The sequence below is a fragment of the Entelurus aequoreus genome, linkage group LG11, assembly GCF_033978785.1.
Source record: "Entelurus aequoreus isolate RoL-2023_Sb linkage group LG11, RoL_Eaeq_v1.1, whole genome shotgun sequence".
Taxonomy (NCBI): Eukaryota; Metazoa; Chordata; class Actinopteri; order Syngnathiformes; family Syngnathidae; genus Entelurus; species Entelurus aequoreus.
Window position 1 is genome coordinate 50,560,310 of NC_084741.1, and position 15,363 is coordinate 50,575,672.

The window sequence follows — 15,363 nt, forward strand, 5'->3', positions numbered from 1 at the left end:
TATATAACAGTAAGTACAGTACTTGAAAATGAGACACAGAAGTGAAAGAAATAAGATAACAACTGAACAGCACAGCTTAATGTTGAATATGTTAAATCAGATTTTTTTTTGTTAACCATTAACATTTATTAACACTTGAAAACACATGAATGTACCGAAAATGTGTACTGTTGAGTACCGGTGTTGAATCCCAGGTACAGGGATTTGGTACCATATCGATTCATATGTGAAAGGCACCCATCCCTAATTATGAATAACAATTGTCTTAAACTAGGCAACAAAATAAATCTACTGAAGAAATGTGAGAGCTATACTTACACTTGTATTATGGTTTTCGAATCCCCTACTTCTCCTCCATCTCCAATTGTAAGAGAATCGTACCCAATCTCTAAGTCAAACTCTTCGAAGTTGATCTGAATAACCTGTAATGGCAGACATTGAAATTTTAAATCATAACAGAAATATAAAACGCTCGGCTTCAGATGATGATATTATCATTGTATTTATTGTGCTCACTGGTGGGAAATGTTTTATTTTCACCCTGTTTTATATTTTATGTTGTGTGTATTACACAAACAAAAACATAAATGCTAGGACACCCTTGGACATTGTTTTTTTTTCTTTTTTCTATTAGATTGTAATTTTACTTTTTTTTGTTGCGCCTATTTACTGATCAGTTTATGTAAGGCTACTAAACCACCAAGAAGGTGTTTTTGCACACCAGTAAACAATTGCCGCATATATATAATACTTAAATCAACTTTAATTTCAAACAGGCCACATATTTAGGGTGGGCTTTACTGCTTTCCCGTCTGGTGATATTCATTTTAAATCAAGACCGATCATACGTGAAGTGACACTAAATGATTCACACATCTTATTGACCATTTTTTAAATGTTTTATTATTAATTGCAAAGATTTATGTTTTTTCACATAGTGGCTTTAATGAGTGTTTCTAGAGACAGTTTAACTGTGTGTGAGAGAGGCTTGACAAGAAAAGCTAATGACTGTAAGTAACATGTTTAATCTGAAAATGCTGTAAAATCCCAACCTTCTGCGAACTGTATAATTGAGGCTTCATTTCAGTACAGAGTTATGACGACTCGAATCCTAAAGCTCACATCAGCAATAGCAGAAGACAAACATGGAAGTCAAATCACATCTAATCTCATAAGCCTTTGACAATAAGGAACATGCCGAAACTGCACACACATACTCACAGACAGATAGACAGAGAAGTACCGGTACACACAAGCGTGCATGTACACACACCTGCAACAAATTAAAAAAAAATATACAATTCCAGCAAAACAAGCTGAAAAGTATATCACTCTGCATTACACATAGCACAACTTAAATAGTCCAAAATAACGACTTGCATGTTTTCCTAAATGTTATCAAACCAAACATGTGTACCACTGCAGGATTATTTCATATAAAGGCATCATTATATCAGCCTACTATTTCCCTGCATTGATTTGAGATTAAAAGATGTTGATGACAGACATATGATGACCAATTGCTCATCCAATTACTCTCTCTAGCCATGGGGAGGGAAAAAAAAGTCTGTCCAAATTCCATTCATAACTGTCCCTATCACAATGCAGGCATAAGCATAATTACCATAATTACACTAATGGATCAACTTTCTTCTGCCAAGTCAGTGCCGTGTTTTCCTTAGGGGATGCTCGCGGGCACACTGCTACAGCACTTGCCAGTTCTAGCGAGTTCTGAACGTGCATCCATCCCGTCCTGCTAATAAACAGTAACAAAGTGAGCCGACACCTCCCTGTGTATGACTAACCGGACAAAATACCAATTGTGAGCCAGACCTGATGCAGGAGCACAGTAATGACCATTAGAAAAACAGCTTTGGCCTCTTCACTTTGGGGACAAATGGGTCCTCATTCAATCATTATTTCTCTCAATTTGTGTTGGTCCTGACGACTGAGCGGAATCGCTTATCTGCCAATAGCCATGGCTGAATTGCTACTTGAGCAAGAACAGCAACACTGTAGCTATGTAGATTAACTGACAGTTGTGATGAAATGCAAAACATAAACATATTCATTGTAACCTTTTACCACCTTGGGACACCCTTGGAAAGCAGATGCTTGCATACAAATGCCTTCGGTGAGGGAATGGTGCTGCAATAGTTTTCAGAGGAGTGATGGAGACTTCTCACTTGGGAAAAGGTGAGGGTTCACTCACAGTGGAAACGGGTCCAATGCTAATTTGTAATCATGCTTTCAACTAACTAAATTGAAATATTTAAAACATTTGGGCTGTTAAAATGAACGTGTTAATGTGGATAATCCATCATCATTATTAATCTGAATAAAATTGGTGGCACGGTAAAACCATCTGAAGCACAGAATGACTCAAAACCCCTGAAACGTCCATGGAAATACATTTCAACACATTTCAAACACTGTGCAATATAAGTTTATGTTCCAAATTAATGTGAATAAATGTTTAGAAAAACAAACAGGATGAGACATGAACATGATATCAATGGTGTTTAATAAACACATCAAGCGCATATACACTACCGTTGAAAAGTTTGGGGTCACATTGAAATGTCCTTATTTTTGAAGGAAAAGCACTGTACTTTTCAATGAATATAACTTTAAACTAGTCTTAACTTTAAAGAAATACACTCTAGACATTGCTTATGTGGTAAATGACTATTCTAGCTGCAAATGTTTGGTTTTTGGTGCAATATCTACATAGGTGTATAGAGGCCCATTTCCAACAACTATCACTCCAGTGTTCTAATGGTACAATGTGTTTGCTCATTGGCTCAGAAGGCTAATTGACGATTAGAAAACCCTTGTGCAATCATGTTCACACATCTGAAAACAGTTTAGCTAGTTACAAAAGCTACAAAACTGACCTTCCTTTGAGCAGATTGAGTTTCTGGAGCATCACATTTGTGGGGTCAATTAAACACTCAAAATGGCCAGAAAAAGAGAACTTTCTTCTGAAACTCGACAGTCTATTCTTGTTCTTAGAAATGAAGGCTATTCCACAAAATTGTTTGGGTGACCCCAAACTTTTGAACGGTAGTGTATATTCCCTCCGTTCTTGATATATTTGTTTATGGAAAATATAACATGATTAATATAGACTAAAATCCATTACCTTTTATTGTGGTTAATCAAAATTAATCCTCTCTTGGTCACTTAATTTGGTCTGTGCCTATCTCTGACCGTGCTGCCCCCAACCCAGTAGACGATGGCGTGTATTATTTATTACTCTTTTGTAGTTTTTCATTGTGTTTTACTTTTGTTGCTGTATGTAAAAATGGCACTGCTTAAATGGCAGCTGTTTGCAGCAGCTCTCTGCTCTTTTAGGTCGTCATTTGAGTTACGAGCATGATCATCACAGGGTTGAAGTAGAATGTGTGCCGTTTGAGCAATAAAGAGTTGATATATTGTTACACGTTTCTGCTCCTGCTTCATTGACACAAAAAGACAACACAAGTTTTGAATAGACAGTTGGCGTGCTCGTTTGAGCGCCACGCGGAGATCGACACGATCCTCCCCTCCAACCACCGCAACTGAGAACATTAGTGCAAAGGAGAGGGAGCGGACAACCAAATCAGAGGAAAAAAAATACATACAACTATGTCCTATAACATTGAGAAGCTGCAGATGCTGCGTTTGATGTGCTTCAGTTTGTTCTGTCTAGTCCTGAATCAACAAACTGGATGGTCGAGCATTGCCTTTGGTACACACAAATACATAGCACTCAGCGTTTCGGTCCATCGCTCAAATGTCACACGTCTCTCCAGCGGAGCCCAGCCATTTTTTGATTTTTTTTTTTAAACTGTATTTATAACAAACATGGTATTTTTATTAGAGTAAGCCAGCGTTTGTGGGTGTTTTTTTGTCAGATGCAAAAATATTGTTTTATTGCTTGGAATGAAATTGAATGAAATGAATGTGTCTGCCATTATGGAGGATTATATACTGTATCCAAGATTAAATACTAAACTGGACTTTAAGACAAAATGAATGTGATCATACAAAGTACGTTTTAATGGAGGATAGCTATTGCTGCTTCAGATACAAATACAGAAAGGTAAGATACACTCACAACACTTGATGTATTTTGTTAAAAGCAAATGGGACCAAAAAGTATTTAAAAACAACTTTATCAAATACTTTTTGGACCCATTTATCATATCATAATATCATTATGATTACATTTTTATGAAAGCGAATTACTCCCTTCTTTTTCCTGTTACTCTAATTTGCAACCTAAATCAACAATAATTAGAGCTGCACACATGAATTTAAGTTTAAAAAAAGAAAGAAAAAAACCTCCAAAAGTATCTATCCCTCACCTGGTGTATAGTTCACCACACGTCATTGTGCTCCCCAAGGTAAATGCTGAACTATATTATTATATTGTTTCATAAAACCCATGCAGTTGTTTGTAGTACATGCTACTGTAATGTTTTTCAAACAATGTGTTTGGGAGGGCCAAGCATGGGTTCAATTAATTTCAATGGGCGATGCTAAATTTCGATATTAGTGTTTTGAATTATGAGGTCAGTCACGGAACACAATGTGCTTGTAAGTTGAGATAATACAACTGTTGCCCATAGATGGCTTGATCGGATGTTTTCCAGTAGTTTAACTAAGGTAATTAACTTGATATTCCGTATTAAGTCGTAAACCCTTTTTGACCGCCCAAATACAATGGCAGTGCATGGCCACAACTTGCCCTCTGGATTGTATTAAATTTGTATCACAAACGGTGCTCCCTTGTTAATTATTGTTATGTAGTGGAAACAAATGATTGCAACCGCATTCAAAGTGTACACCATTATGTGTCTACCAGTGTATACTTTATGGAGTGTATCTCAGTTTAATTAGTTGTTTGAAGAACATGATGAAGAAAATGAGTTTGGTTGCAAAGAGCTGTTATTTGCAGCAGTCGCTCTGTGATTTCATTAGATGCAATAAAACTAGCGCTGCATATTAAAAGATGCCACCACAGCGAGTAAAGGTGAAAGCCTGTTCCCTCTGTTGTAATACCTTGTTCGGATCACTGGCAGTGATGATCCACACACACTGAGAATTACTCTCATACTGGATAGGAAAGTTAGGGGATGTAAATGTTCCCGAAGGTCCCTGTAGATTTGACCCGCATGTTTTCACTGCAACAGAGTAAGACATTAAATTAATATGAATCACAGTGTTAAACCATGCCTTTCCTTGAATTAATGCCTAGAAGCATTTAATTTCAAACAAAAATCGATTAAGTACTGCTTACAGGAAACAATAATACTCTTGTATTGCAAAGTGACAACAAAGTAATTTATTGTGTGTGCAATATTAGTCCATTAACTAGTTTACCATTAATCAAATTCCAAAAGTTCCTTTAGGTATTATGAAACCAAAACTAACAGAACATTTGGAATGGAAAGGTAGCACAGGCCTTTATGTATAATTAAGAGACATGTATTTCCCTTTATCAGCATCAAACCTCTATCCAAAGAGAGCGCTTCTATCAAAGTGGTGTATTAGCTCTCGAGATGCCTCCCTCACCTTTGCACACGGGTCTGTGGTCGCTCCAAGCAGCAAAGACTTCAGCTACACGCTGGCAGGTAATCGTTTTAGAACCTTGCAGCACATGGTCCTCATCGCAGATAAATTGAGCAGTTGCTCCGACGCTGAGAAGATAAACATCATTAATGCCTGAAAAAGCAATCAATTGGTCAAAAAGTGACTCCTGATGAAATGCCATGCCATTAAATGCATGTCAACATTAATCAATAAACATGTTTTGGAGATAAAAAATGGATTAGAAAGTTGAATTAAAGAATAATTATCTCACGTATGTGTAGAGAAAAGCTTAATTTACTAGTATTGTGATCTTCATCACTTATACAGTAGCACTCAGTAACTTCAGTGTTTTGCCAACTCTGCAACCTCACTATTTTTTAAGAAAACATTTTACTGTTGTAGACTAAAACTGGGTCATAAAAATGAAAAACGAAGCAGCAAAATCATTGAAGCACAGAATTGAAGTACATTTTGCCCATGGTTTAAGACAAACAACTACACCGACATTGTATGTACATGGACAATTTACAGTCTCTGGTAACCCAACAGGGTAAACATGCAAACCCAACACAGATCTTCCAACAGAGATTCAAACACGTAGTCTGCCTCGTAATATATGTAATATATGTTTATAAACTTTTACAAAAAGAATTGTGAAGCATCCTAATGAAAAACAAGTAAGGACAAGATGGTGACAAGCCTTGCCTTGACCGTAGTGTTTTTTGATTTCTTAATGAAGTAAGAAATCATTGTAATACTACTTGTTTTTTGTTATTTAAATGAATAAATCAACAAATACTGTAAATCAGGGTTGTCTAAGTCATTTTCATTAAGGGCCACATCACAGTTATGTTTTACCTAAAATGTAACAAATTAGGAGAGTACAATATCCTCAAAATCATGTACAAAGCACATACACAAATGAAACCAAACAACAATCAAAGTAGTTATATTTTAAAACAAACGGAGCTAATTACTTAATTGAGATTTAGAACAGGGACAATGGAAAGAAGCATTTCAATAAAAGGTGTTAGTTTATGGAACAATCTTGACAGGGAAATAAAACAATCTTAAATCTCCTACTGTGTTAAAAACAAGATATTGATGATGAAAAAATATTAATTACCGTATTTTTCGGATTATAAATCACAGTTTTTTTCATAGTTTGGCCGGGGGTGCGACATATACTCCGGAGCGATTTATGTGTGAAATTATTAACACATTACCGTAAAATATCAAATAATATTATTTATCTCATTCGCGTAAGAGACGAAGCAAATGTCAGCAATTGTCACACACACCTCAACCAATAAGAATTCAGCGGGGGCGAGTCATGGCAGAAGTGCATTGTGGGTCATGGGATGCTAACTGCTACTGATATACAGCACACTGCTACAACATTGGCGGGAACTTATAAAAACTGAGAAGGGCTGAACAAAAATGGCACCGAAAAGGAAATCATATATTGCAGATTACAAGCTGGACGTAGTGAAATATGCAGCAGAAAACGGCAATCGAGCAGCAGAAAAAAGGAAGTGGCGCATACCAGGATCGACAACGAGGAAGAAGATTTCATCGTATTTAGCGATCAGGAGTGACAGATTGTTTAGTAAACGTATAGCATGTTCTATATGTTATAGTTATTTGAATGACTCTTACCATAATATGTTACGTTAACATAACAGGCACTTTCTCAGTTGGTTATTTGTGCGTCATATGGCGTACACTTATTCAGCCTGTTGTTCACTTTATTTATTTTAAATTGCCTTTCAAATGTCTATTCTTGGTGTTGGATTTTATCAAATAAATTTCCCCCAAGAATTTGACTTATGTGTGACGTATTTATGTTTTTTTCTTTCTTTATTATGTCTTTCCGGCCGGTGTGACGTATACTCCGGAGCGATTTATAATCCGAAAAATACGGTAGAGTAAATTATTGTTTTCATGTTTAGTTATTTTGTTGTATGTTATTAAATATGTATTTTATGAATATACTGTGTATAGCTAGTCTTCTGAGTTTAACAACAACTTTGTTAAAACTGTGTGAATGGGGGGCAGATATAAGTTTGACTTATTTCAGCTGTTTTTCGTTCATGATTTATTTTAATGTTATGTTGATTTTTTTTGTTTGACCCTAAATAAAGGAAATAAAACAAACAGACCTCAAACAGTAAATTATATTATTATACAATTTCCAATGCATTTGATGATTAGATTTTTATGTACAATTAGACATTTTTTTGTGTGAAGATTTTACAATAAAAAAAACTGGCAGCTCAGGAGCCAAAATTTTACTGTAAAATTAAAAAATTTTTACAGAAATAATATAATGTTTTACAGTAAAATTCTGGCAAATGAGCTACCAGCTGGGTTATTTTTTACCATAAAAACAACAACTCTTATGGTGTATTATTGTAAATCACAAAATAGTATAAACGTTTATTACAGTAAAAGACTGGAAACACGGTTGCCAACATTTTTATTAAAGCATTTTTCCAAAAAACAACAGTACATTTTACAGTAAAATTCTGGCGACCGAGCTGCCAGTTTAACACAAATTATTTCTGGGCTTTCGAGGGCCGAATAACATTATGTGGTGTGCCAAATCTGGCCCCGGGGCCTAGAGCTTAACACCCTTGCAGTAGATGAAGTTCGTAGAATACATTTTTATTTGCAAACATGGATTGTGAAGTGAGAAAGGAATTTGTTTACAGTTTACTTGACCTGCAAAGCCTGCAACTTACCTAAAGTCAGAACCAGTCCGTTTGCCATTATCTGGCTCTCCTGGATCAGGACAGTAATTTGACAACTGCTTGCCTCCACCTTCATTCACTGAACAAGAAAGGCACAATAAAATGCTTGGACGGAGACACTTCAACTGTCAAACTTTACACTGGCCAAAGCATGCTTCGCTACAAGGAAACTTCTCAGTGTGGGGGGCAAAGGAATTTGTATTCAGACAAATTGGCTTTATCTTTTAGGATCACAGATTTTTAAAGATCATCAAATTGTCAGGGAGGATGAGATGTCAGAGTTCCTCTCCTGCCTTCACTATGCCAAAAAGCATGAGCTGTAAAGGACTAAGATGAACTTGAAATATGTGGCCACAGCCACGTTGAATCCTCATGGGCATCATCCAATCATTGCTATCTTTAAAGGGTAACTGCACTTTTTTTAAAATTTTACCTATTGTTCACAATAATTATGAAAGACAAGAACACACGTCTTTTTTTATTTATTTTTTATTTTAAAGATAAAAAAAATGCTTGAAAGGTGCGGCTAATGGGAGTCACGGTTGTAGCCTCCAAAGCCCTCTCTCTTATATACACACTGCCAGTATATATAGATATAGATATATATATATAATGTAGTAACAGACACGTTCATAACAATATTTCATATGTTAAATATTTACCATACTTTGGTCATTTTAATCGTTGCCAAAGCTAATTCTTCGGCGCATTTATTTCCGTTTCTATAGCAGCGCACGTCCGACAATGTGTGTTCCTACTTCAGGATGGAAAACGCTTGTGCGCGTTCTAATCATGGCAGACTCGGTAACAAAGAACGAAGAGGACTATCTTTGGACAATTGAGGATTCACAACCTTATCTTTTTGAGTCTGAATTCATGGAGGATTAACTATTCCTTCTAGAAGCGAGCGCTAAGGAAGAGTGTGACGGAAGCCAAGAGAATGAGGTGAAAGTGAATCGAAGCTGCAAGATGTGGAACTTGAAGCAAAGCTATTTCGACATAAATGGCATGCTTACCCATAATTAACTGGAAAAAAATATCCTTGGCCAGCTGAACCAAACAGACAACTGTCCATCGAGTGAGTCACACTCAATATTGATCATAATACATGCAACACGTCATGCGTGTATCATGACAGACAGCATTCGCTTTATAGCTAGCTGTGTACAAACAAAACATGAAATGTGGGCTAAAATTTTAGACACTGTAATTTGATTGTTCAAATTTTTAAATCAGTACAGATTGGTGTTCTATCGCAGTGTTGTGCATTACAAACTCAAACACGGTTCGTGCTGACACAGTTGCTAGCTTTAATGGCTAATACCGTAGCATGCCATAGTGTTAGTACGCTAGAAAAAGAGTTCCTCAATGTTCGCTCTTACAATAATAATGCTGCTACAGTTTGGTAAATAAACGTAAATGAAGTATTGTTGACGGTTTTTTGAATGCATTTTTAAAGTGATTTAGGGGTGGAATTGATTGCTCCCATTAGCTGCATTGCTGGCCACCAAAAACAAGCCAATTTTGATGTTAGAAAGCAAAAAAAAAACTTGTGTCTTCTTGTCTCTTATAAGGATTGTGAATGATAGGCAACATTCCTAAAAATATGCAGTTGCCGTTTTATGATACAGTGTTAAAAACATACTGTACAATGTGTGTGCAATTCCGCAAAGTGATTTGCTTTTTACTGTACATAGACTGTAAAAGTATCAAAAGTTTGGCCTTTGCATGGATCATACTTGTTATTTATAAATTGTCAGTAAGGTATTAATTTTAAGAGGCTGTTTGCAACTTGCTTTAAGTCAGAATAGCACCAGGTCGCTTATGTTATCATTCGTGGTTTGACAGAATTTGTTATGTTTTTCACAATTTCTACTTATATTGAATAAAACTTGCTTGGAGGCCTGAGGAATGTGGCGTTCAGGCTGTCACGCGTACACGCAGAGAGCATATGCACACACACAAAAGCAGTCCCAGAGAAGCAACTAACAATTTGCATTCATGTTGTTGTTATGATAGAATATACATTTAATTATAGCTAATGTAAGTAGTTACATTTTGCCAAATCGCTATGATTAGCTTACAGCAAACTAATAGCTAAAAGTGTAAATACTTTACATACTCAAAGCCGGAAGATGGTGGGATATAATGCTTACAATACAGTACAAGGTTGCCTAATAACCCCTAAAAAATATGCATTATATTGTGATTGAGTTTGCAGTGCATCATACTCAGTGCTTTAAACTGGGAGAAAACTGGTCGGAACTTAATCAAAACTGAAGGAGAAGATACAATGTTTGGCCTATGTTGACAACATATTTATTTTTACAAAACACACATTTATTGAATCCAATCCAAACAAAACTCTGACCTGCGTTCTTTGCAAAAAAAAAAAAATTGACTATGAATTCATAGTCTCTGCACAGGTTACTACCCTCGGTGGGATACAATAAATACCAGTCAGTTGATTCTCTGACAATTTTTAACTGAAACATGTTCATAGTATTTTGGTTTGGTGATAGAAAACCTGTTTTGATATGAGGCAGTAACACTTTACATGAATATGAAAGTTAAAGTACCAATGATAGTCACACACACACACTAGTTGTGGTGAAATTACCCTTTGCATTTGACCCATCCCCTTGTTCCACCCCCTCGGAGGTGAGGGGAGCAGTGAGCAGCAGCGGTGCCCACGCTCGGGAATCATTTTGGTGAATTAACCACCAGTTCCAACCCTTGATGCTGAGTGCCAAGCAGGGAGGTAATGGGTCCCATTTTTATACCCATTTTTATAGTCTTTGGTATGACTCGGCCGGGGTTTGAACTAACGACCTACCGATCTCAGGGCGGACACTCTAACCACAAGGCCACTGAGCTAACTCAGTCACATTATTTGGCAAGTTAATTTTCTTTAAAGTTAATTGTTGTATATTATCCTTTTTTTGGGGGGGTTAGTTGTGCGAAGAAATCCAGAAGGCACAAAAAGTACATTATGGTGGATTAATTAAGGAGACAATTAATGTATTAGTAATTTATTGTCCAGTTGAAGATGGTACAGTTCTCTACAAAATTCATCACATGCTGCATATTATGAGTGGATATTTTGGCTCCTATCAAGTTAAATATTGTGTTAGAGATGTATGTGCATCTGTAAGAGATTAGAATGCATTCACTACAGTCTGAGGTCAAGTGAATTGTCAATCAACATTGACTATTATTAATATGTGCTTGGATCATACTGTGCTTGGACAAGAAATCTATTAAGTGATCTATTTGAACAACAAATGAGAGCAGGATTAAACGGAAATAACGTAATTTTGCTGCAATTTACAAATACTCGTAATATGGCTGAGTGTAAGTCCAGTGGCAATGGGAAAACTGGGTCACACCAAGCTCGAGACTTCACTTCTACAAAATCTAATATTTTTATCATTAGGTGATGCAGCCAAAGTCAGGCAAGAAAAAAGAAACAGAACACAACATAAAACAAATCCTAACAATGACAATATTGAAGTGAGAAAAATAAAGAACTTACTCAAAGACAGCTTGTTAGTGTTGTCCTTCCCTGGTAACAACTTTACCCCTCTGGATTTAAGCTCTCCAGAGCTTTTCACTGGTCAAAAATAACAAAAAATTAATTAAATACAATAAGTTATAGTACATGTGAGAAAATATAGTGAGTACAGTTGTGTCTTTTCCTGGTTAATACAGAGCCGTGGAGAACATCACAGTTTGAATTGTGCTGTTGGGCATCCTTTTTGAAAATGAAAAAGGCTTTGATGCGTTCCAATGGGTTGCAATAAGTACTGCATGCTACAAAACCCAAACAGTAACAGTGAATGATCACCTCCAAGCAGATCCTCTGACTGTATTAGAGATTAAAGGGACACATTACATGTAAAATCAAAAAGACGCCTGAAGACTACATTGCAATGATTAATTCAACACAGTAGGGACATGACTACATACAAAAGCCAGGTGATGCAATCTCTTGTCATCAAGTCGAAGCATCAGGACAACAAACTTAAGCAGTGGATGATGTGCAGCAAAATATGGCTTCCGATATTTGAAAATACAGTAATGTCCCTCCCACAGGGTCATATTAAAGATGCAATAGTTAATTCAAGCTGTTCAGAATCCCAATAAGAGTGTTAAACTGTAGATTTGGTACCAGACCATGTATTTAATGCTCAAATTCAATTCATCTTCACCTGATAAAACTGTGACATCTGCAATTTAATGAAAAAAGTTCATGTTAAATCGGAACTGCACTTTTTTTACATTTTGCCCATCAGCCACAATCTTTATGAAATAAATAAAAACACACATTTTAAATAAAAACACACATTTTACTCTTTGTGGGTTTTAAATAATGGAAAAAACAGCTAGCAAGTGGTGGCTAACAATGCAGGAAATGGGGAGTCAACTTCTAATATAAAAACCGCCAAAAAACGCTCCATTTTTATGTTTTGAGCTGTATATTAACCAAGCTACCTTGACATTGTTATTGTAAGCACGAACGATGAGGAACTACTTTTCTGGCTTGCTCAGAAAGACACTCACACTGCTCCTCTGGCCACTAGCGAGAGGTAAGCTAATTGAATCTGCTGCAGCTGAGTTGCCTCTGAGTTTGGAAAAGTTTATGCTAGATTATAAATCATGTCTCGCACATGTATAGTAGAAGGCTGTGGCAATAAATCGAGAAGTTGATTAATTTTAAAATTGCACACGTTACCAGCTAAAACTCCGAACCGACTGAATCAGTGTATACTGACTTTCAAATTGGAACCGAAGATATTGCTTGGAAAATTAAACAAAACTTTTTGTTACATGAGAACTATGCTGAATGTTCCAGCTCGACTAGGAACACAAGTCTTTCACGGAAAGATACAACCATCCCATCAGTTGGCATCCCACTGGGAGAGGACATTTTAAGTCACTGTTTTGTTATGTTGTCGATTAGTCGTGTAGCACCAGCGCTAAATGCTCACGCTAGGACAGTGACTTAGTGTTTCACTGGATCTACTTATCACCCAACTTCTAAAACTTACGGCTTCTTCTCTGTATATTCACGGTATAATATATAAGGTTCCAGATCCTCATTTGTCCCAAAGTAGTAGTAGTTGTCTGCTCTCATAATGTTTGTCGTGATTAGTGGTAGCAAACACAGAATACAGTCTCTACGTTGTTGTCGTTGATGGAAGTAGCGTTATTGTTATGCCTTCTGTGAAATCAATACACACTGAGAATAATTTCCGCTAATGCTTAAAATTACTGAAATCTGGTGAATATTAAACGTTATCATGGATGTATGTTACTGCACTACATATATTCTTAAAGCATGTACATACAACATTGTTGTAGGTTTTTTGTATTTCATAGGTGAAATAGGGCAATCCTCATTACCTGCATTGTTAGACGCCTTGTGCTATCAGTTTTTCACTATTTAGAATGCACAGAAAATTGTTTTGTCTCACTAAAACAGTGTGGATGATGGGCAATATAAAAAAAAAGTGAAGTTCCCCTTTAAGTTGTTAGTTGCAACTTTTGGTATTGAAAAGTATATATGCAGCACATTTACAGTTAGGACTGTGAAACTAAGCCAGAGAACATATCAAGGTAATGGACTGCTGTATAATGAATTGAATTGAACAACTATTCGGTTAGGAAAATATTGATCAACATATGACCGAATGTCACAGTAAATATGCCACCATTGGCTACAATAGCTAGATTTCATCTGTTGTCCAAAGGCAGGCACCATAAAAACCGACACACATTTGAAGACAATATCATACATACACTACCGTTCAAAAGTTTGGGGTCACCCAAACAATTTTGTGGAATAGCCTTCATTTCTAAGAACAAGAATAGACTGTCGCGTTTCAGATGAAAGTTCTCTTTTTCTGGCCATTTTGAGCGTTTAATTGACCCCACAAATGTGATGCTCCAGAAACTCAATCTGCTCAAAGGAAGGTCAGTTTTGTAGCTTCTGTAACGAGCTAAACTGTTTCAGATGTGTGAACATGATTGCACAAGGGTTTTCTAATCATCAATTAGCCTTCTGAGCCAATGAGCAAACACATTGTACCATTAGAACACTGGAGTGATAGTTGCTGGAAATGGGCCTCTATACACCTATGTAGATAGTGCACCAAAAACCAGACATTTGCAGCTAGAATAGTCATTTACCACATTAGCAATGTATAGAGTGTATTTCTTTAAAGTTAAGACTAGTTTAAAGGCCTACTGAAAGCCACGACTACCGACCACGCAGTCTGATAGTTTATATATCAATGATGAAATCTTAACATTGCAACACATGCCAATACGGCCGGGTTAACTTATAAAGTGACATTTTAAAATTCCCGGGAAATATCCGGCTGAAACATCGCGGTATGATGACGTATGCGCGTGACGAAGTCCGAGTAACGGAAGTTATGGTACCCCGTAGAATCCTATACAAAAAGCTCTGTTTTCATTTCATAATTCCACAGTATTCTGGACATCTTTTGCAATTTTTTTAATGAACAATGAAGGCTGCAAAGAAGACAGTTGTAGGTGGGATCAGTGTATTAGCAGCGGACTACAGCAACACAACCAGGAGGACTTTGTTGGAGCGCTAGCCGCGCTATCCGCGCTAGCCGCCGACTTCACCTTGACTTCCTACGTCTCCGGGCCGCCAAACGCATCGGGTGAAGTCCTTCGTCCTTCTGCCGATCGCTGGAACGCAGGTGAGCACGGGTGTTGATGAGCAAATGAGGGCTGGCTGGCGTAGGTGGAGAGCTAATGTTTTTAGCATAGCTCTGTGCAGTCCGGTTGCTAAGTTAGCTTCAATGGCGTCGTTAGCACAGCATTGTTAACCTTCGCCAGCCTGGAAAGCATTAACCGTGTATTTACATGTCCACGGTTTAATAGTATTGTTGATTTTCTATCTATACTTCCAGTCAGGGGTTTATTTCTTTTGTTTCTATATGCAGTTAAAGCAAGATGCTATCACGTTAGCTCGTAGCTAAAGCATTTCGCCGAT

The 15,363-nt window shown here is 36.8% G+C and overlaps 1 protein-coding gene across 3 annotated transcripts in view; it reads right to left on the reverse strand.

Moving 5' to 3' along the window:
* LOC133660203 (CUB and sushi domain-containing protein 3-like) overlaps positions 1-15,363 on the reverse strand; it is a 616,484-nt gene that overhangs the window by 365,138 nt on the left and 235,983 nt on the right. For all 3 annotated transcript variants that reach the window (XM_062063483.1, XM_062063482.1, XM_062063484.1), the window contains exons 7-11: positions 11,869-11,946; positions 8,325-8,412; positions 5,563-5,687; positions 5,050-5,171; positions 319-422 (exon numbers count right to left, since the gene is read on the reverse strand). In XM_062063483.1, coding sequence (XP_061919467.1) covers positions 319-422; positions 5,050-5,171; positions 5,563-5,687; positions 8,325-8,412; positions 11,869-11,946 — 517 coding nt within the window. The remainder of the gene's footprint in view (positions 1-318; positions 423-5,049; positions 5,172-5,562; positions 5,688-8,324; positions 8,413-11,868; positions 11,947-15,363) is intronic.